General features: G+C 42.3%; 1 protein-coding gene and 1 pseudogene across 7 annotated transcripts in view; one reads left to right on the forward strand and one right to left on the reverse strand.

The window, feature by feature from the left end:
- LOC111074796 (lysine-specific demethylase 6A) overlaps nucleotides 1–22966 on the forward strand; it is a 165999-nt gene that overhangs the window by 82903 nt on the left and 60130 nt on the right. For 5 of the 7 annotated variants that reach the window (XM_041596042.1, XM_041596050.1, XM_041596052.1 and 2 more), the window contains one exon: nucleotides 17599–17859. In XM_041596042.1, the coding sequence (XP_041451976.1) occupies nucleotides 17599–17859 (261 nt within the window). The remainder of the gene's footprint in view (nucleotides 1–17598; nucleotides 17860–22966) is intronic. The other 2 variants (XM_022367740.2, XM_041596049.1) reach the window with 1 other exon arrangement.
- Nucleotides 4624–8434, reverse strand: LOC111074797 (annotated as a pseudogene).

Below are 22966 nucleotides of genomic sequence, written 5' to 3' on the forward strand. Positions count from 1 at the left end.
GATGTCTTTTGAAAACTCGAATTATACTTTCGTATATTGTTCAATAAATGATTAGACTCAGGTGTCAATCCATTAATTAATGTTCCCAATGGTTGTGGTGGGCTGCCCAATTCAGGCAATTTCACTTTACCACTCGCACAGCATGGCTCTAGCCATGGCTCGTCACAAACGGCGGAGGGTCAGTGCATCCACGCTGGCGGGAGACAATAATCTAACTGATATATACAGAGCTAACGAACCATGGCTCCAGCCACGGTTCTCCACAAATGCCGGTGTGTCAGCACCTCCGGGAAACTCTCGATCAACAACTCTACACATTCTTGTCCACACAACAATTTAAAACACCCCACCTCTTGGGACATTTCGCAATCGACGGCCTACATAAGAAATATCATTTGCGTTATTTCACAATAAGTCAAGCCAGCATAAAATTATCTCAACTTCCGCGATGCAGAGTTAGCAAAAACTCATTTTTGAAACCAAATACCCATTCTGCATTATTTCGCAATCAGCAAAGATAGCACAAAATGCTCGGTCACTCACCTCCTGGCGATCTTCCGCGATCAGAGTTAGCGAAAACTCATTTTGAAACCAAATACCCAATTTCCAACTGCACCTTCCGGGACGCAGCATCAGCAAAACCACCCCGACCTACTAGAAATTGTCAACGAAGCACTAAGCTTCGACCTAGGTACCTCACCCGACAATTATTGTCACCAATAATCATAAGTTAGCAATAAGCAATTATTTCCGGGACTCAGGTGCGATCGCCAGCTGCATAAAAGGGCCAAGATCGGCCGAAAGAGCAGGCAGTCCACCAGCCCGAACACAAGACACAGGCAGTCCATCAGCCCAAACACAAGACACTGCACAAGGCAGTCCCTCAGTCACACACCCAAGGCACTGCACTACGCAGTCCACCAGGACACAATTCAACTACGAGTCAAAGTAGCAACCTAAAAGAATTTAAGTGAATGAAAAAAAATAATACTGAATAAAAACCAAGAGAACCAGCAACCAAACACGTCGTATCATCATTTCTCGCTGTCTACGGCATTATTTTCAAGCCAGCCCGACACCTGAAGTCACCTGAAAACTACAAATTTTCTTGTAGCGGACCCTGGACAAACTGATGCATACCTCAGCCTGAAATACGACCTCACACACCTTTAAATTTTAATGCCTAACAATGGCGACAACGGTTGTTCATTGGAGCAATTATAATTTGCCTATGAGAAGCGTAATCGGTGACACTATTGTACGCGAGCGCAACATCTTGTAGCTTTTTTATATCACGACGTTAATTTGCAGTTGTTGTTGCATCATTGTTCCGTTGATTTGAACGGGACCTTGCTGTGCGTAGACGATTGTTTTCATTGCGATGTATAATGTCTTGACTACTTTCAGGGCTCAAGCCACAACTTGTAACGACATTTAACTTTAAAAACCACACTGGTTGGTTTAAAACGCACACATTTTCAAAAGCAACAAATATACTTACACAAATTACAATTTTTTCAGAAAACAATTTTTTACACAAAAAGTTCCAAAAAACAAAATCTACTTTATGATAGATATTTTTTAAAATGTTCTGTTCTGCAGAATGACACAAAATCAAATGAAATAGGCGTTAAAATACACATTTTTAGACCAAACTTGAGATTTTATTTTAAATAATTAAAAATTTTGTTTGGAACCTATTTGCCTTAAACGAAGCCTAATTAATGCCTCTATCTAAAACTAAAAAAGTAATGCCAAGAATAATTTTTTTTTCGACTTTTACCGAGTTTTTAAAATCAAAATTTCTGGAAAAAAAACACCGCAAAAAATTATGAAATTTGAATTTGAAAGCTTAATATCTTTCAGGCGTTAAGCTGCAGATAGAAAGGGTCTGGGTCGGATTTATAGCTGCATTTGTCAGCTTTTCAGAACTGCAAAGTTCTATGCAACCAGATTTAAGATACTTAAGTTATGTGAAAAATATAAGCACTACCACTGAAAAAAAACATTAAAAAATACCAGATTTTAAAAAATTCTAAAAAAAAAAATATCACCATAAAAAAAAAACCACCATAAAAAATATACCATAATTCGTTAAAAAAATTTAAACCACGAAATCTATCAGAAAAAGTCATTTTGGTTCTCAGCCTAAATAAAAATTTCAATTTTGTCGAGTAGTGCTATCATTTAAAAAAAACGGCATGCAATTTGGTGCACGCGTTGCGGAGATAGTCGCTTACACACAGATTTATAATATAGATTTTTATTTAATTTGGTCCTTTAGAACTTATTTATATTCTTTATTAGAATTATTATTTTCTTTGAAAGCAATCAACAAAGTGCCTGCCATACTAAAACTTGGCTCACCCTTTAGTGATTTCGACCAAATTTTTGTAAATTAGAAAAAGGAGCATCTGCAACCTATAATTGTGTTTATTCTTTAACTGCATTAAAAGCCAATAAACTTGATTCAATGTGATATCACGCAATTTTGTTTATCTAGCTCTTATAGTCTGTTGCGCTCCTGAGCTTTTTCAGTAGCGTTGTTTTGCGATATGTTTATTAACGAGATGATGGTTGTTCAGATTAAATAAGGTTTATTGTTGTAAACAGTATATAAGGCGATACAGAGTCGAAGGGATAACGAAAGGTTCGAGTTAGGTTGATGACGAGTCGGTTGGAGAGTTAGCTGGGTTCAAGACGGCGTCAGATAGTAGACGCTGGGGTCGGTACAAGACAGTATCGGATTGAACAGCTCGATTCCAAGACGATGTGCAAGAAGTGGTTGCTAGGTCCAGACGGTAGAACGTGAGTGCGATAGTGATGACGATCAATTGAAGACTAAAAGAGGGCAGGCGGATGGAATTGACCGTGCCGTAATACAAGCGAGATAGAGAACGAAAGAAGCGATAGAAGCTCGGGCTGCTGCTGAGCCGAGTACGAGCGATAGATAGAGAGCGCGATGGCAAAGCAAAGGAAAGAAAAAAATGCGCGAGATGAGGAGGCGTAAGAGAACGGCTGCATAAGGTACGTACATATGTATGTAGATGAAAAAGTTAAACAGTGGGCAGTATAAATGACGAACAATAATATATATTTACTTTACTTCTGCATGAAGTATTGAGGTCTACTATTTGGCTGCGTAACCAAACATAGTCTTTTTGATCTAGGCACTTATCGGGACAGACACGTCTATATCGACTCGGCTATTAATGCTGAGCTAGCTTAAATGTATATTAGAGCGGGTTTTTTTTATACCCGTACTCAAAAAAGAGTTAAGGGGTAAATTAGATTTGTGGTAAAAGTTGATGTGTTTAACGCATGTGTTATGTGTTTTTTATCTACATCTACAATGTATATTATACATCTAAAATGTAGACTAAACGTGTCCCATACAAATTGACCCGCCCAAATGTATATACTGAATGGAGTCCTAAACAAAGAGGGAGCGCTCTCTCGCGCTTGGAAAATTCGCATAGCTTAGCCGCACTAAAAAATGTAGTCTTAAGAACATATTATAACGAAGTGGAAAAGACGTCGAATAATATCATTGAAATCGAGCGCACGTCCCTTTATACTTATACCCATTTTCGTCGTAAAATACATATTAATTTTTCTCAAGGAAGATTCCCATTTTTTTTTTTAATAGATTTGGGCCTTTGAAATTGTTTGATGAATATATTTTTTTTTCTACAGCAGAATTTTTTTTTATTAGTTTTTATAATGCTTATTTTATTTAATCCTATTTTCACATAAATTAAGTATCTCAAATCAGGTTGTAATGAACTTTGCCATTCTGAAAAGCTAATAGACTCAGTTAAAAATTTGATATAAACACTGTGATTTCAGCTTACCGTCTGGAAAATATTAAGCTATTAAGCACAAATGAGAATTGTTGTGTGGTATTTTTTAATACCCGTACTCGAACAGTTAAAGGGTATATTAGATGTGTGTTAAAAGTGGATGTGTTTAACGCAGAGAAAGATTCGTTTCCGACCCCATAAAGTATATATATTCTTGATCAGCATCAATAGCCGAGTCGATATAGCCATGTCCGTCTGTCCGACTGTCCGTCTTGATGAGCGCCTAGATTTCAGAGACTAAGGGCTAGAGCAACCAAATTTTGTTTCCAGACTCATGTGATATCACACTGTTACAAGTGTATTTCAATATTTCGCCCTAGTGCGCGACCCTTCGCAGAGAATATGTAAAATCTACATTGTTGATGTATAATCTTCATTTCAGATGTAGAATAAACATGTTAGATGTAGATGACAGATGTAGCAAGAAATGTAAAATTTATAATATTTTAAAATTCTACATAAAACAAATATGCTCACAAATTTATATACTGACTGAGTACGGGTATAAAAGAAGAGTCGCGTCCAAAGAAGCGACTTACGTTTCTTCTCGTTTATTTTTACTTTTTCTGCTTCCGACCTTGTGGTTACTTTGAGTATTTTGGCTGCCTTGGCAGCCCTGATATTTTTTGCGGGACAGCGCTTTCGCTATATAGTTTTCTTTTCCTGCTATATACTCCACCACAAAATCATATTCTTCTAAATCGAATCGGATTCGTGTTAATTTAGACTAGGGGTTGGTTGTTACAGGGGGATGGACTTATCAGAACTTCCAGAAATTGCCGCACTCATTGCACATGGCAAAAGTGGCCATGGGCTCGTCGGCAGAACGTGTCTGCAGCTGGTTGCAGGTGCGGTTGCGCTTCTTGCATTTGCCGCATTTAAGGAGATCTGTCTTGGTGCCCTGTACGTTATCCAGCTGGGCATCGTTGATGGCCTCCTTGACGAACTTCTCGTGCAGCTTCTTCATATCGTCGCTGGCCATCTCTTCGGGAGTCATTTTGGCCAGCTGCTTGGCAGAGACGGAGCCGCACATGAAATTTCAATCCAGACCCGGTTTCTTCGGGTCTTGTACTTCATTTCGGTATTCTTGAACTCCGAGTAAATGGCATCCTCTAGCTCGGCGACCATTTCCTCAGGCTCGGCACAACCTTCGGGCACCTCACCGATCTTCAGCTCGGTGGTAAGCATTGCGCGGCACTTCAAGCGCACGGCATCCGTCATGCCGCCGGAGGGAAAGGAAGTCTGTGACGACGATACATTCGGGTACCTCGGGTACCCTAGAAACGTCCTCTGTTTCGATACCGCCGCGCTCATTTTCGAGAAAATGCCAGCCTGCATGATAAGTTTGACCTTATTAATGGTGCAGTTTTGAGTCATGGCCTTGACTGCCTGCTGGGAACTATATCTTTCCGCCTGTTCATACGTCTGCAATGAAAGCGCATTCCAAAGATTTTTTTAATTGCTCAGTTTTTTTCGTATACTGGTTTGCCGTCTTGCTCATCTGGCGATATTCATTATTTTGGCTGTAATTGCATCTATTGACTCTCTTTTCACGCTTGTTATACCCTTACTCAAAAAGAATTAAGTGGTATATTAGATTTGTGGCAAAAGTGAAGTGCGTTACACACGCAGAGAAGGAAACGTTTCCGACCCCATAAAATATATATCTATTCTTGATCAGCATCAATAGCCGAGTCGATATAGCCATGTCTGTCTGTCCGTCTTGTTTGTCGCCTAGATCTCAGAGACTAAGAGCTAAAGCAACCAAATTTTGTGCTACAAGTGTTCTTCAGAATTTCGCCCCGCCCTCACAAAAGGACGAAAATCTGTGGCAGCGACAATTTTGACGATACGATAACGTCCCCCGCCCCCTCCTGCAAGAGACCCACTACTAATTCTCTTTCTCGCTCGCACACTCTGCCTCGTTATGTAAGCGAGCGCCCTCTAGCGGAGGAGATGTAGAATATACATTGTAGATGTATATGTAGATAACAGATATAGAAAAATAATGTGTGATGTAAATTTTTTGTTTAAATTCTAAAAAATTATAAACTTAAAATTGATTGACTACAGCTATAAGTAGAGTCGCGTCCCCAGAAGCGACTCCAACGTTCCTTCGTGTTTTTATACCCGTACTCAAAAAAGAGTTAAGTAGAGAGAAGGATACGTTTCCGACCCCATAAAGTACATATATTCTTGATCAGCATCAATAGCCGAGTCGATAGAGTCATGTCTGTCTGTCCGTCTTGTTTGACGCCTGGATCTCAGAGACTATAAAAGCTAGAGGAACCAAATTTGGTTTTCAGACTCATGTGATATCACACTGCTACAAGTGTATTTCAAAATTTCGCCCCGCCCCCTTCCGCCCCCACAAAGGACGAAAATCTGTGGCAGCCATCTGTGTTTAAAGATACGATAAAACTTAAAACGCAGTATCGTAGAGAATGACCATATCTACCAGATTGCCGAATCTCAATCAGATCGGATCATAAATGTAGCCAGAATGAAGAAATTTAATTTTCAGTTGCTTCCCCCGCCTCACCAGCCAGAGACACTCTGCTCATTCTCTTTCTCGCTCACACACTGCCGCGTTCAGTGTGCGAGCAACCCCTAGCGGAGGAGATGTAGAATATACATTGTATATGTAGATGTAGATAGCAGATGTAGCAAAAAAATTTAAAATATAAAAAAAATTTTTTTTTTCTAAAATTCTAAAAAATCATAAGCTCAAAAATGTATATACTGACTGAGTACGGGTATAAGTAGAGTCGCGGCCCCAGAAGCGACTCACACGTTCCTTCTCGTTTTGTAAACGACATGTTTTTTTCTGCTGGCTCTTGTTTATCAAAATAGCCCAGTATTCTTAGATTGTTTAGTGGCTTTTAAAGCTTATTTGTAAAAATATTTTGTCCAACTCTTTTTAAACTTAAGTCGTCTTTCAATGAGCGGATCAGAATTTGTAAAGCACTAAAACCATTCGGTAAAAACGTCGAAGAAAACATTTTTTTTTTGCACCTTTTTCAAAGTTTTTAGATTCAAAATTTCGCGAATTTTGAATTTGAAAGTTGAATTTTTCCCAGTCGGTAAGCCGAAGCTACAAAAGGTTCTAGCTCACTTTTTAGCTGCATTTATCAGCTTTTCAGAATTGGTCAAATACAACCAGACGTAAGAAACGTAAGTTGGGCTAAAAAAAGAGAACTACATCTGAAAAAAAAAAATTTTAAAACAGCAGATTTAAAATATTACAAAAAATTGTTTACCTGCGTAGTGATACAAACAAAAACACTTTACCGCATAATTGACCAAAATGATTTCACTTTTTCATCGGTAAAACATATAAGGTAAGCTGGATTCCCTTTCGTACGGTCGGCGGTTTGTTCCTTGTGGTGGTAGAGACGTTAAATTTGGCTTGGCTCCCTTCGTTGGGTAGTGGGCGCATAATTGACCAAAAAATGAATTTCACTTTTTTGCAATCGTGTAAGAACAAGAATATAAGGTAAGCATGGATTCCCTTTCGTACGAGTACGGCGGTTCTGTTCCTGCTTACAGATGGTGGATAGAAGACGTTAAAATTTGAGGACTCTGGCTCCCTTCGTTGGGTAGTGGGCTCCCAATGTGCAGTATCCTCCAGTTCGCCGTTGGCACATCAGCGTTCTGCCGCTGTAGCAGCTTAAGCGCACGGTCCCTTTGGATTGCGATGGGGAAGAGTACCTCTGCCTTTGGTATGGACGGGATTAGCTCCCTGTCCACCACCTCCAGTTTGGCCCCCTCCCACAGCGCTTCCAATTGGCAGACCGTTTGCGTCAGCCACTTGAGTGTGGGGTCGTCAATACGCTTGAGTATTTAAACCCCGTTCAGCCACCCAGCACCATCGAACGTGGGCATGGGGGCCGTTGGGTCCTCCTCCATTCGAGCGAACAGCGCATCCACGAACCGCGCGTGCACCGTCTTCCACCGCGCCGCCGTCATTTTGCCGTTCTCGTCGCTCCGGTCAATGAGTGCCACGATTAAATATCGTTTGGTCACCTGACTGACCTTCGCTTTGAGCTGGGGTTTCTTTGGGCCTGCCACTTTGCGCCCACGTTGCCGCTTGCTCACCGGAGTGTCCTTAATGGCACTCTCGGTCGAGCGTTGACTTTTGGTGGCGAGTCTCTCCTCCACCTTATTGGCAAATCCTTCCGTCGACGCCTTCATCTGCGGCCACTTTATATCGGGCCTCATGAGGACTCTGATCTTTTCTTTGAATACTCGTGCAGTAATATCATGTCGATCGCTGTATGTTTGTCCTGTCAGCAACATATTCGTAATTTCGAGCCATTTCGAATTGCAAGTGAACGTGATGAATAAATCCGAACGCCCGTAATTCCACACGTACGTCGTCGCATCTGGAGCGTACTCACGCATGTGGTGCGGGCTTCCAACATAAGTAGCTGGAAGAATGGTCCTACAAACGATGTTGGCGGCGTTTCCTTAAGTAGCGCTGACATCACGCAAGTGGATGTACTCATTTGATCGTAACTTCGACTGAAACGAATGAAACTGAGACGCTCCGTTTCGACCTTTACGTACATGTCGACGCAGCAGTATTGAAACAACCGGCGATATCTCAAAAGATGATTGTCAAAATCTTGCCGAATTACACTACTCAACACTAGAATTAGGCTGTGGCCCAAAATTTAGATTCTTATAGATTTCGGGGTTTACATTTTTTTTTACGAATTATGGTTTTTTTTTTATAGTGTAGTTTTTTTTTAAGAATTAAAAAAAAAATTTTTTGTTTTTTTTTATAGGTAGTGCTTCTTTTTTTTCACATAGCTTAAGTAGCTTATATCTGCTTGCATTGAACTTTGCAGTTCCGAAAAGCTGACAAATACAGCTTAAAAACCCGCCCAGACCTTTTGTATCTGCATATTAACGCCTGGAAGATATTAAGCTTTCAAATTTCATAATTTTTCGAAATTTTGATTTTAAAAACTCGGGAAAAGTCGAAAAAAAAAATTATTCTTGGCCAATATTTTTGGTTTTAGATAGACGCATTAATTAAGCGTCGTTTAAGGTATTGCTCATAGAAATCTATGGATAAACGGTCAATTTGGAGCCGTTTGACCAAAACAACTCAAAAATAACTTTACCTGAAATTAATGCATAATGCATAACTTAAGTATCTTACATCTGGTTGCATAGAACTTTGCAGTTTCAAAAGGTGCCTAATGCAACTATAAATCATACCCAGACACTTTGTATCTGCAGCTTAACGCCTGGAAGATATTAAGCTTTCAAATTTAAACTTCATATTATTTTTGCGGTATTTTTCGAAAAATGTTGACTTTAAACACTCGGGAAAAGTCGAAAGAAAAACATTTCTTGGCATTCATTTTAAGTTTTAGATAGACGCATTAATTAGGCGTCGTTTAAGGTATTGCTCGTTAAAATCTATGGATAAACGGTGGAGTTAAAATTCCTTAACCAATCCTCAAAAGTGAAAAAATAGAAATATTTCTCCTGAAATATAAATTCGACTTAGTTGTAGAATGGAAAAGAAGTGGTGACTTATAAACAAACAGTCGTTGGACTGACTATATTTATATTGATAGACGATGAATCTCGTACACGCGCTGCAATTGTCCACAATTTCGATGCTTGAGAACAATTACGCACCAATTCATTATTGTCATGCAAAAGATTTGCCAATTGTTCTATCATTTCACATTTAGTAGCAGTACAAATTGCACAGCGCCTATATAGTTCAATTACGAATGAAAAAGATCTGAAGGAACTTATGATATTCTTTTGGTGATATAAGCGCACGCTCGATGGTAAATTTGACCTTGAATCAGAAAGATTTGGAAGCAATTTTGAAAAAAAAAAAAGAAATTCGTCATTGTTATTAGAGAAACCCCTTTTAACTTGGATTGTAGCCGAGTTGATGTTATTTGAAAACAGCTATTGTATTTTTGAGTGTTCGCTAGATAATTTCGTGAATCTGGTGTGGTGCGAGCCAAGTGCTCTGAGAGCTGCTTGGCTGTCTGAGAAGACACACACTGAGTGTCTGTCTAAAGAAAGTTTGGAGACGATAGAAATAGCCTCGTTTATTGCTTCAACCTCCGCTTGGAACACACTACAGTGATCCGGGAGTCTGAAACAATGACTAATGTTGAGCTCGTTATTGTAGACGCCACCACCCACACGGCCGTCTAACTTTGAGCCATCAGTGTATATGTGGATCGTATTTGCGGGTCCAGGTTCGCCCCTCTCCCATTCCTCCCTGAGTGGGATTGATACCTGGAAGGGCGTCGAGAGGTGATCCCTCGGTATACAGTAATCTGTCCCCTCCGATAGTTGCGGGAGTCTCATCAAGATTCCCGAGTGTCCAAACGTGGATGCTTTCCAGAGTTTGGATTCTCTCATTCTGACAGCGGAAAAAGATGCCACCTTTTTCCCCATGAGTTGTACAGGGAGAAGGTACAACATGGTATCGAGGGCTTCGCTTGGGATTGTGCGTAGTCCGCCCGTTATGCATAGCTCTGCCGTGCGTTGGACACGGTTGAGTTTGCTAAGACAAGTTTTCTTGTCCATGGGTGGTCACCACACAACCACTCCGTACATTAAGATTGGTCGTATGATGGCGGTATATAGCCACCGGACTATATACGGGGTCATTCCCCATTTGAGTCCGATGGTTTTTCTGCAGGTATAGAGGGCCACAGTGGCCTTCTTTACCCTATCCTCTATGCTCAGTTTCCAATCGAGCTTCCTATCGAGGATCAGAAAAAGATACTTGGCATTATTGCTAAAAACTAGCGCTTCCCCACAGAGTTTTGGGGGAGTCAGTGTCGGAATCTTGTACTTCCTGGTGAAGAGTACTAGTTCCGTTATAGACGGATCAACACCTAGACCGCATTTGTCTGCCCATTGGGACAGTTTCATGAGAGTGCTTATCATGCACTCGCATAGCGTCTGTGGAAATTTCCCAGAGAATGCTATGGCAACATCATCAGCGTACGCCACCACGTGACATCCACCCCCTCTATCTCTCGCAGCAGTTCATTTACTGCTAGAGGACTCCGCCCTGCGGCATACCTCTGCTGAAAAACCTGGTGGAAGTTTCCGTCCCCATTGAGGCTTCAACGGTCCTGCATTGAAGTATCCGATCGATGAGACTTACCGTCCGGGAATCAGTCCCAAGGTCCGTCAGTGCACCCTTGATGGCGGTCGGGATGATGTTGTTAAAAGCGCCTTCTATGTCAAGAAAGGCCACCAGTGTGTATTCCTTAAAGTTAAGGGACGTTTCAATGATCGATGTCATCGCGTGTAGGGCCGTCTCGGTGGATCTTCCTTTCCGATAGCCGTGCTGAGAATCAGAAATCAGATTGGGCGGAATACTCGCCCTGAGATGCAGCCCTTTAAAAGAAAGGACGAAAGACTTATTGATCTGAAATCTTTGGGGGCAGTGTGCAAGGGCTTACCTTCATTGGGTATAAAAACGACTTTGGTCTGAAGCCATGTGTCTGGTATTTGTACGTGAGAGAAAATTCCCTCGTAAATCTGTTTGAGCCATTTTATGGCCCTTTGTCCGGCGTGCTTCGGAGTTACTTTCGATTTCTCTTCTAGCACAAAAACTTGACCTGTTAGGGTTTCCGCCTAATCTTTTGAGATGGATTTCTAGCTACCTTCGTTCTAGGTCTCAAAGAGTCCTCTTCAAAAACTCCTTCTCTTCACCTGTTAAGGTTACTTCTGGAGTACCACAGGGCAGCCATCTAGGCCCCCTACTATTCACACTCTTTACACTAGTCAACACTAGAATTAGGCTGTGGCCTAATTTTTAACGAATTATGGTTTTTTTTTTATGGTGTAGTTTTTTTTTTTAATTTTTTTAAATCTGTTATTTTTTTTTTTTTTTTTTTAGAGGTAGTGCTTCCATTTTTATACCCGTACTCAAAACAGAGTTAAGGGGTATATTAGATTTGTGGTAAAAGTGGATGTGTGTAACGCAGAGAAGGAAACGTTTCCGACCCCATAAAGTATATATATTCTTGGTCAGCATCAAATGCCGAGACGATATAGCCATGTCTGTCTGTCCGTCTGCCTGTCTGTCTGTCTGTCTCGATGAGCGTCTAGATCTCAGAGACTATAAGAGCTAGGGCAACAAAATTTGGTTTCCAGACTCATGTGATATCACACTGCCACAAGTGTATTTCGCCCCGCCCCCTTCCGCCAACACAAAGGACGAAAATCTGTGGCAGCCACAATTTTAAAGATACGCTAAAACTAAAAACGCATTATCGTAGAGAATCCATATCTACCAGACTGCCGAATCTGAATAAGATCGGATCATAATTATAGCCAGAATGAAGAAATTCATTTTCAGTTGCTTCCCCTGCCCCCTCCTGCCGACGACCACGCTGCTCATTTTCCTTCTTGCTCGCACACTCTGCCGCGATCAGTGCGCGAGCATCCCCTAGCGGAGGAGATGTCGAATATAAATGGTACATGTACAATCTACATGTTAGATGTAGAATATACATTGTATATGGGCAGTTCCTATCTGGCGTTACGTAACGTAACGTACGACAAAATGTTGAAAAAAATAGTAAAAAAGCTGAAATTTGGAAAAAAGATTATCCTCGTTGAATATAAATTGGTTAGACCTACATTCACCAGAAGAGTGGAAATAATCGAGCGTACGGTTTTAAAGATATAAGCCAAAGTATGACCTAAAAGTGCGTTACATAAAACAGAAGTGGTTTTCGAGGTTTGCGTACAAAATGGCAAAACTCTGCGAATTGGATAGGGCTATCTGTTTAACATTTTTTGTGCTAATAAATGAAGTATTGAGAGTTAATTTTCAATCTTATTAAATGTAAAAACTTTTCCTCTTTTTTGTTAAAAATCCGCGGAGGCATCTGGCGAATGCTACTGGCGTGACGTTACCAAATTCCGCGATTATAAAAGCCTAAAAATATACTGTTAGCCGAGGTTGGAGAGAAGCTCTGATAATGGTTTTAGGTAGAATAATATGTTAGAAAGACTTTAAGGATAAACTTTTATTAAGAATCATCTTCTTCCTAGGAGATAATAGTAAAAGAAAACATGTCTATAAAAATACCAGAAAATACCAAAAACGTGAACTTTTGCTAATTTTCATAGATTTTAGGATGAAAGTTAATGAAATTATATGTCAATAAAGTTACCTTTCAATAAATTTAGAAAAAAATATCCGGAAAAAATTATATGGAAATCGGTTTTTATTGACTTTTTATGATTTTTGGCCTGGTGGACCTTTTGGCGGAACTGCCCATATATATATGTAGATAACCTATGTAGCAAAAAAAATGTAAAATGTAAAATTTTTTTTTTTAATTCTCAAAATGCTCAAATCAAATGCTCAAAATGTATATACTGATTTAGTACGGGTATAAGTAGAGTCGCATCTCCAGAAGCGACTCACACGTTCCTTCTCGTTCACATAACTTAAGTGTCTTATATCTATCTATCTATCTAGTTGCATAGAACTTTGCAGTTCTGAAAAGCTGAGAATCGCAGCTATAAATCCGACCCAGACACTTTGTATCTGCAGATTAACGCCTGGAAGATATTAAGCTTTCAAATTTCATCATTTCTTGCGGTATTTCTTTCTCGAAATTTTGACTTTCAAACTCGGAAAAGTGGAAATAAAAATAATTATTGGCCAAAATTTCGAGAAAGAAAATACCGCAAAAAATGATGAAATTCGAATTTGAAAGCTTAATATCTTCCAGGCGTTAATAGCACATACAAGAAGTCTGGGTACGATTTATAGTTGCATTTGTCAGCTTTTCAGAACTGAAAGGTCTATGCAAGTACAACCTCTGGAAAAAACCATGAAAAAATACCAGATTTTAAAAATTCTTGAAAAAAAAATTACACCATAAAAAAATAATAAAATACTACAAAAATTTTTAAATCCCGAAATCTATCAGAAAAAGTAATTTTAGTTCACAGCCTAAATAAAAAGTTCAATTTTGTCGAGTAGTGTTATTAATGACCTGCCTTTAGTATTAACAAACTCTCGAGTACTCATGTATGCGAATGATGTTAAACTCTGCGTCTAGTATAAGGACATTGTTGAGCTACTGAGCTTTTTCAGTAGCGTTGTTTTGCGAGGTATTAAAAGACGATGATTGTTCAGGTAATATTTCACAGTTTACTGGACTTAAGCCTATATATAAATGTTTTTGTATTGACAAATAGCGAAAGGTGTGGATTTGCTAGCGCGAGTTTATGATGGGTCATGGCGTTGTGCAAATATGTTACACCTAAATGCCTCGAAATGCAAAGTAATGACATTTCATCGCTCCAAGCCCTTTTTGGCTCCTTATAGCCTCTGCGGTGGTTCTCTTGAGAGACTTACCTTGGTTGATGATCTTGGTGTTAAATTAGACCCAAAGTTAAAGTTTCTGAACACATTTCTACCATGGTAAATAAGGCCATGGGTGTGCTTGGGTTTATAAAGAGGTGGTCAAAGGAATTTGACGACCCCTATATAACGAAGACTCTCTACATCTCGCTTGTTCGTCCGATTTTAGAGTACGGCTCTTGTGTATGGTGCCCCCAGTACAAAATACACCAGGACCGTATAGAATCAGTCCAGAAAAACTTTTTACTTTTTGCTCTGCGTGGCCTTAACTGGGATGCAGGTGTGAGACTGCCATCTTATCCTCGTAGATTGCTTTTAATAAACCTTCCAACCTTAGTTAGTCGTAGAAAAATGCTTGGTGTGATTTTTAAGGACAATCTGATCAAGGGTGACGTAGATAGCCCTGACTTGTTGAGCCGCATAAACTTTACGATTCCTGTTAGATCTACTAGAAACTTCATTCCTTTGTTCCTTCCGCTTTGTAGATCGAATTATTCCTTGCACGAACCATTTATGGTCCTATGCTCAGACTTCAATTCCCTCTACCATATAATATCCACTACTAATTCCCTTCCTCTTCTTAAATCACTATTACTAACATACCTTTCCCGTAATTAGTACTATTTCTTAGCTATCTTTGCATGTTTAGCTCTTTGAGTTGTGTTTAGCTCTAATTTTCCTCGAATTTTAGTCTAACACGTATCTTTCCTGCATGCTCGCGATCGGTTCGGTAACACGCGTCGCGCGTCATGCGGCAGCGTCCCGCGGTCGGTTGGGCGGGAGGAGGGGCTGCGTTTCTGCCTGTGTTCTGCGCGTAACAGGCTTGGGCTTGGTGTCGCATGGGCCACTTGATGGTGCAGTCATTGCATATCAACGTCCAGACAACTTACGCCATGAGGCGCGTTTGGCTTTCCTAAGTTCCTTGTCATTGGTTGACAGCCTGACCTTGTACTCGGACCAGTTCTGCTCAACATTTACAGCTTTGGCTCTCTTGAAGAGTCTCCGGAAGGCTTTCCGGAGTTACCCCACTTTCGGAGTCCACCATTCAGGCTTCTTCCGGCCCCAAGATTTACTAGGGGAACAGGATTTGTCGAGCGCCGCATTGCAGGCGTCGGTAATGTTTTCACCGGATTGGTCTTGGTCTCCCGTGAGATATCTTCCCCGAGGGGACTCAGGGAGAACACGGCCCAGGTGGTCTGAGTAACGAGCCCAGTTTGTCCGCCTGAGGGTGTGGAACATAGCTAAAACAGGGTTGATGAATCAGCTGTGTTTTGTAAACAGTGCCAACTGTAAAATTCTGCTTAAATTAAAAAAGGAAAAAAATGCACTTTGATGATGAAGTGATTGTTTTGGTTGTGGCATTTATTGTTGCTCAACAAAAAAAAATAATTTGCATCTCCCTTTTTTTTTTTGCGCACATTTTTTGCACCATTCACTTCAGGAATAATTGTTGAACATATATTCCTGAGATTGGTGTCATCTGTTCTCTCAGTCAACATACGGTCCCGATAGGCAACTATCGATATAGATCTGTGGGTTACGCTCGTGTTGCTGGATACGACTCCAGTCGTCGCATAGTCGTATAGCTTATAGTATTGAGTCCTCAGACCGGAAACCCTGCTTCCGAGGATCCAGTGCTCTTGAATGAGCACTAAGTCGGCTCCACCCTTGGCTAGGTGGAGCAGTAGGGCAGCCGACTTAGTTGGCTTGTGTCGTCGGCATCGCTCTCGGTGGACTCCGTGTCCTCTCCGACATCGATGCGTCCTAGACCCCTGGCTAGGTCGCTTGCGTCCGACTCGTAGCGGTCCAAGATGTCGTCCGACATCTCCGTTGCTACGTCCGACGCCGCGGTTTGGCTTTCCGCTTCCGGGACCTCTAGCAGCTTGAGATCTGGCTGGATCTCTACTTGCATGCCCTTAGAGTCGGATTTGTAGGGGGCTGTGGTCACCTTCCGGTAGCCATAATCCACTACTCCGTCCGACTTTTTCAGGAGTACGATTATCTGGCGCCTCCGTCCAGTAACCTCATCCACCTTGGCCACTTTCCAATCGGCTGTAGGAAGGTGGGGTCTGCAGGCTGCGGCCTTCACCGAGACCAGGACGCCAATTAGGGTCTTGCCACTCGCCACCTACGCAAACGATCTGATCGCAGGATGGTTTTTCGCCCGCTAGGCTTGCTGGGCGTTTTACTTGGTCGGGGCCTTGGCTTCGCCCTTTTCAGCTTTGGCTGCCTGGAAATTCGGGATAATTGAGCTGGCCCTTCACCGACGACCTGAAGTCAGGGTCGTTGTTTGACAGGATGAAAGCAACGCGCCTCCTGTCTTGGTAGGACGGATTCTTTCCCTGTGGCGCAGTACCTCCGCCTGTCGAGGTTGACGGGGGTTCCCCGGTGACAGGGCGCTTTCCAGCCGCGATTACGCTCTGCTTGGCAGCCACCCCGATAACCGGTTTGCCTCCGGTGCCCCCCGAAGTGGTAGGCCCGATTGGCTTATCGGAGCCCTCCTCGCATCGGTAGCTGCTAGAAGACGGCGGACCGACTAAGTCTCCTTCCCCATCTTCTTAGGACCTGGTTGGCTTGTCCCTCCGGTACTTTAGGAGGAGTACCGAGCTCCTTTGATGTTTTAATATTTGGTTTAGGCATGTAGTTCCCACGAGTAGTCGGGAAGGGGATAGTCACCCGAGGCACAGCCCGCTTGCCCCGGGAAGCCTAGTTTAATCTGGAGGTCGGCAGGTATCCAGAGTTCGCATATACAGCACCGAGCTCCCCCTCGGCCACGCATCCAATAGCATATCCTGTTTCACCGTGGATTGGGGTAATTTCACTACAAGAGTTTACTTCTCTCCGCCCGACTACAATTAGCCAGCATCCGTGGCAGAGACTTGACCGTAGCAGGACCTGTTACCAGCCGCCCCCACAAGGAGAGTATAGTCGCACTTCCACTGGTGTGTACAGTTACGGCGGATGACGGGTCGCTCGTGATCCCCCCTTCATCTGTTAGTCCACCTGTATCACCCGAATGGCTGACGGCTCTTATCGGTGTTAAATGTAATTAAATTATAATTGGAATAGAAAATACAACGGTAAAATGTCAATTTTGAATGCTCCTACTTTAAATTGAAAATAAAGTAACATTCAAAATTAAATTCATCTGCAATAGTTTTTACAAAAGGTTGTAATTTCTAAGTAAAGCAAAAAATTAATAGGGAATTGGAAATTATTGAACCAAGGGATATTGCTTTTCAAAATGACTAGCAAAACAATTTACATTTTTAATTTACGTGATTAATTAAAACTTTTTTTGTATTAACCTCTCTTGCTGTTTTTTTTTTTTTTTTGTAGATGAGCACCATATTTCGAAGTGAAGAAACAATATCCATGAATAAAGACGCCATTGGATTTTCTAAAGGCTTATCACAACGCATACAATTTTTGGAGATTCAACTCGGCCAGGCACCGTTACCTAGTATTACATCAAAACGACGACAGCTATGTTCAATTGAAGAAGCTTGGAATCTTCCAATTTCATTAGAAATGAATTCAAGACAACAACAAACAGCTCAAATGCTACCGCGACAGGTAACCAAAAATAGTCCCATACAGGTAAATTATATTCATGAAATACAAACAGTTGCGCTCAAAATAACAGTAGTGCCAATATGGCCTCTCATATTTTCCAAATAAAAGGACTTACGACTTAGGGTGCCGCAGTTTTACAGTTTTGAAGTATATTTTGTAGAATATTCAGATAACCGTAGTCGTCTAAGTTACTAACGAGACACCAGGCTACAAAATAAATATATTTTGGACTCGTCCGACAGAAAAATATTCCTCCACTTTCCCAATCTCCAATTTAAGTATTTATTGGCCAGCTTCAACCTTGGAACTACATGTTTTTTTTTGTCAGTAAACATTGGGCGCGTTCACCAGGACAACTTGATCAGCGATCAGTGATTGATCTCATCAATCATGTTTTGAGTTCTGGTGGACGCGTATGATCCATACCTTACTATCGCGACGTTGCCGATACAATCGGCTCAGAACCTATCGATATTGGCTTAGAAGATTCGCGACTCTAAACAAAAAATAGTCACGTAAAATTTGAATATTTTTTTTGTAAATCGGAAGTATTGAGCCAATTTTATGATATTTTATTAATTTGGTTTTGTTTATTTATTTTTCTTTGCGATTTAGTTCATGTTCTAATCGATATGTCAGCTATCGATACGAGTATAAGCCAAAACCAATCCATCATACACGAGACCAATGGATCGTACTATTTTCACGATCCATTTCTCAAAATCTGATCCATGAATTCTTGCATCAAAAACACTAAATCATGTGCGTTGACCAACATCCATCACTGATCGCTATTCAATTTGTCCTGGTGAACGCGCCCATTGTTTCTTAAGGCTCGTGTCATTAAATTATAATTTTAAACGTTTCTTCTAATGGTTTTAATACAAGTTTCAAAATTAAACATTTTTTAAGGCTGAAAAAGGATTACCGCCACGTCCCGCCCTGAAGTTCGTTAGTTTCCTTCCGTCGTTTGCAAGCACCACATCCAAGGACGCAAACTCCTCCAGCAGACACGTGCCTCTGGCGTTGGTCTCTCTGCTACCCCACTCCACTGACCACGCATTATAGTCGCCCGCTATCACTTGGGGCGCTCTGCCGCGCGAGTCTTCTGCTATGACTGATAGCATCCTCTGGAAGCGCGCTTGGTTCCAGCTCGGCGGAGCATAGCAGCTGTAGGAGGTGATCCCTCTCAACTTCGCTCTGACGAAGGCGTCGTTGGCAGCACATATCTCCCGTGGTGGGAGCCCAGATGGCTGCCTTCCTGTTGGTCCAGCCGCTTCCCGGTATCGTCCTGAATGGTTCGCATATGAGTACCACCTCCGTCTTCCTCTCTCTAACTGCTTCGCAGTGGTTGAGATTCAGCTGAGTGCATCTCATGCTGATCTCTCCGACAGGGCGTTCTTAAACAGGGGGCATCTAACGCTGCCGGCCACTTGCTTCCAGACGGCGCTCTTCCCCTTGGAGAGCATGCACTGTGGCTGCAAGTTGCAGTCTTTTGCTATATGCTTATCGCATCTCCTGCACAGCTGAGTGCATCTCATGCTGATCTCTCCGACAGGGCGTTCTTAAACAGGGGGCATCTAACGCTGCCGGCCACTTGCTTCCAGACGGCGCTCTTCCCCTTGGAGAGCATGCACTGTGGCTACAAGTTGCAGTCTTTTGCTATATGCTTATCGCATCTCCTGCACAGCGTTGATCTATCGGCACTGCCGTGCCATGCCATGCGCCCGAATTCGAGGCGTCGGAAGCACTTGGTGACGCGGACCAGTTCGCGGAGCCTGCACCTAACCCAGCCTACCCTGAGCACTCCCAGCTTAAGCGCCATTCGAGCGCTTTCCGTTGCCTGATTGTGGCTGTCTGCGTTTCTCCGTATGCCTTCCGCAATTGGATGTCCTCTGCATTTAACTCCGTGAGGCTTAGTTGGCTTCTCATTGCGTCCACTACATCATCACTGGTGGTGATCTCGTCGAGGTCCCTGCATTCGAGACTCACCCGATGCTTCAGGGTACGGACTGCTCACCAAGGGTCTCAACTACTAGACTCTTGAAGGTATCAGTCTCCTGTCCCGACTTGTTGAACTGCAGCAAGCTCTCCTTTGTGCGTCCTCCTGATCCTGGCGACCGCGTATCCGAGTCCGTGAAGTGTTTCGTCCGTCTCACTTTACGCAGTATTTCAGCGAAACTGGTTTCGGCATTGATGGAGACAATGATGGCTCCGGGCGCGTCTTTCCTATGAGAGCTCCAGGCGGCTTCTTCCGTCTTCTTCGTTCTGCGTCGGTTGGACACGGTCTGGCCGCGTCAGTCCGCTCGCCAGTCGGGGCTCTTGCCATTTTATTGCTTCTCCTTCATAATGGGTGTTTGTGTACTCATTTAATTGGGTCCAAACTCATAAGCCGTTGTCCTTGTCCGTTTTAAAGTCGCGTTCTGATCCCATGGTCAAAGACAATATAAGTATAAGATGCGTAACGCTCATACATTTCAATTGCCATATGCAAGACAATTTTTCGGCCACCCCCAAAACCCCCCCCCCCCCCCCCCCAAAAATTTGGGCACCCAAAACTAAAAAAAAACCCCCCCCTTTTTGGGGGGCCCCCAACCCCCCCACCCGTTTTTTTGGGGGCTTTTTTTTCTCGGGACAAATTTTTCGACGGGAACCCCTTTTTTGTTTTTTAAAAAAAAAAAATTTTTTTGAAAATTATTCCAATGTGAAGTCATGTATTAAATATATATTACATATGTATTTGTATATATGTATATCCGATCATTATTTTATCGAATATACCATCTGAAAAGAAATTATCATTGGAGGGATATATACATATAATACATATATGAGTTTTTTAATATTGGGGTGGTAAGCGTCCTGCAAAATTAACTTACACTTATAAAGTGAAGGGTATATTTCGACAGTGCTGTAAAAAATGTATGCATGTGCACACATACAGTCGTCGCGACGACTCGGCTCGGCTTTCGCATCGGCAAAGAACTAACTTCGTGTGCCTTCGTATGCTGTATGCATACAAGAGAGCGGCTGGCTCTAGATCGCTCTCTCTCTAAAAAATTTCAAGAGAGCCTGGAGCCAGCTCTAGAGCCAGCATTCAAAATTCGTGTGCAGAAATTTCGTATGGCGTTACGCATCTTATACTTATATTGTCTTTGCCATGGTTGTCTATGCAAGCAGGGAGGCCATGCGAGGGTTGACTCTCGTCCTTATTGGTGTCGAGAGTTCAGAGCCAGATTCGCGCTAGTCAGGAGTGACTCGTGTATAAAAGGAAAAATGGATTAAACGTACCGCAAGTTTGTCAAGTGTTTATCGCAAATATGATGAGAGCTATGTAAGTTATCGCAAATATGATGAGAGCTATGTCAGTTATCGCAAATGTAATGAGAGCTATGTCAGTTATGGCTTTATATGCGGAGTCGAATCATGCCCAGTTCCCAAATGTTTGATGGCTTTATATAGTTATGGCTTTATATTATGCGGAGTCGAATCATGCCCAGTTCCAAAATGTTTGATTTGTGGAGAAACTTTGGGTGCCCAGTAAACTTTTACGACATTTAACTACTAAACACCCATCGCTAGCTAAAAAAAGAAAAAGCCTTTTTTCAACGTATGAAAGACCAGTAAAAAAAACAAGCAACTCTCATGATTTCGTATTTTAAAACATCAGATAAAGCGCAACAAGTAAGCTACGTGCGCAATGCTACTGACCCACCCCCCCCCCCGCCCCCGCCCCCCCCCCCCCCCCCCGCCCCCCCCCCCCCCCCCCCCCCCCCCCGCGGGCCCCCCCCCCCCCCGCCCCCCCCCACGGCGGGCCCCCCGCTCCCGCCCCCCCCCCCCCCCCCCCCCCCCCCCCCCCCCCCCCCCTGTCCCCCTCTTGCAGTTTATCCCCCCCGCGCCCCCGTCCGTCTTCGGCGTCTCTCTCGCTCGTGGGGGGCGCGCTGTTGGGGGGGTCCTGCCCGGGTCTTCGCAACACTAGTAAAAGCCAAAAAGTCTCATTCTGGCTGATACTTTGATTATGATTAGCCAAGAAGCCGCTAAGGAAAACGAAACGAGAAGGAACGTGTGAGTCGCTTCTGGGGACACGACTCTACTTATACCCGTACTCATTCAGCATTTACATTTTTGAGCTTAAGATTGTTTACAATTTTAAAATTAAAAAAAAAAAATTTACATTTTACATTTTTTGCTACATCTGTTATCTACATCTATAATGTATATTCGACATCTAACATGTAGATTCTACATGTACCATTTAGATTCCACATCTCCTCCGCTAGGTGAGCTCGCGCACTGAACCCGGCAGAGTGTGCGAGCGAGAAAGAGAATGAGTAGCGTTTCTCTGGCTGGTGAGGCATACTGAAAAGCAACTGAAAATTAAATTTCTTCATTCTGGCTATAATTATGATCCGATCTGATTCAGATTCGGCAATCTGGTAGATATGGGCATTCACTACGATACTGCGTTTTTAGTTTTATCATATCTTTAAAATTGTGCATGCCACAGATTTTCGTCCTTTGTGGGGGCGGGGCGAAATTTTGAAGTACACTTGTAGCAGTGTGATATCACATGAGTCTGGAAACCAAATTTGGTTGCCATAGCTCTTATAGTCTCTGAGATCTAGGCGCTCAACAAGACGGACAGACAGACGGACAGACAGACAGACAGACAGACAGACGGACAGACAGACATGGCTATATCGACTCGGCTATTGATGCTGATCAATATACAAATCTAATATACCCCTTAACTCTTTTTTGAGTACGGGTATAAAAAGTAAAACAATATAAAAGCTTGGTTCGTTTTCACCATTTCATGGCCATGAAGAAATAATATAGAATAAATCAAAATAACAAACACACTTTATACCAACTTTATACTTGAAACAAAATATACACCTTAGAATAACTCCAAATACATTACGTTATTCTTATAAAAAGGTGTTTAAGAACCACCCTAAAGACGGATTGCAATATGATGCGGTCCCAGCGGCAGACGCTGTCGTGGCCCAAAAGTGATGCGTCTGCATCCGAAATCCGACGCGTCATATTGCAGACCGGGGCGGTGAGTAACCTGCATGGAGGTAACGCCTCTTCCCAATTTTATATAAATATAAGTTTGTTTTGTTTA

Source organism: Drosophila obscura, unplaced genomic scaffold (genome assembly GCF_018151105.1).
Source record: "Drosophila obscura isolate BZ-5 IFL unplaced genomic scaffold, ASM1815110v1 contig_139, whole genome shotgun sequence".
Classification (NCBI taxonomy): Eukaryota; Metazoa; Arthropoda; class Insecta; order Diptera; family Drosophilidae; genus Drosophila; species Drosophila obscura.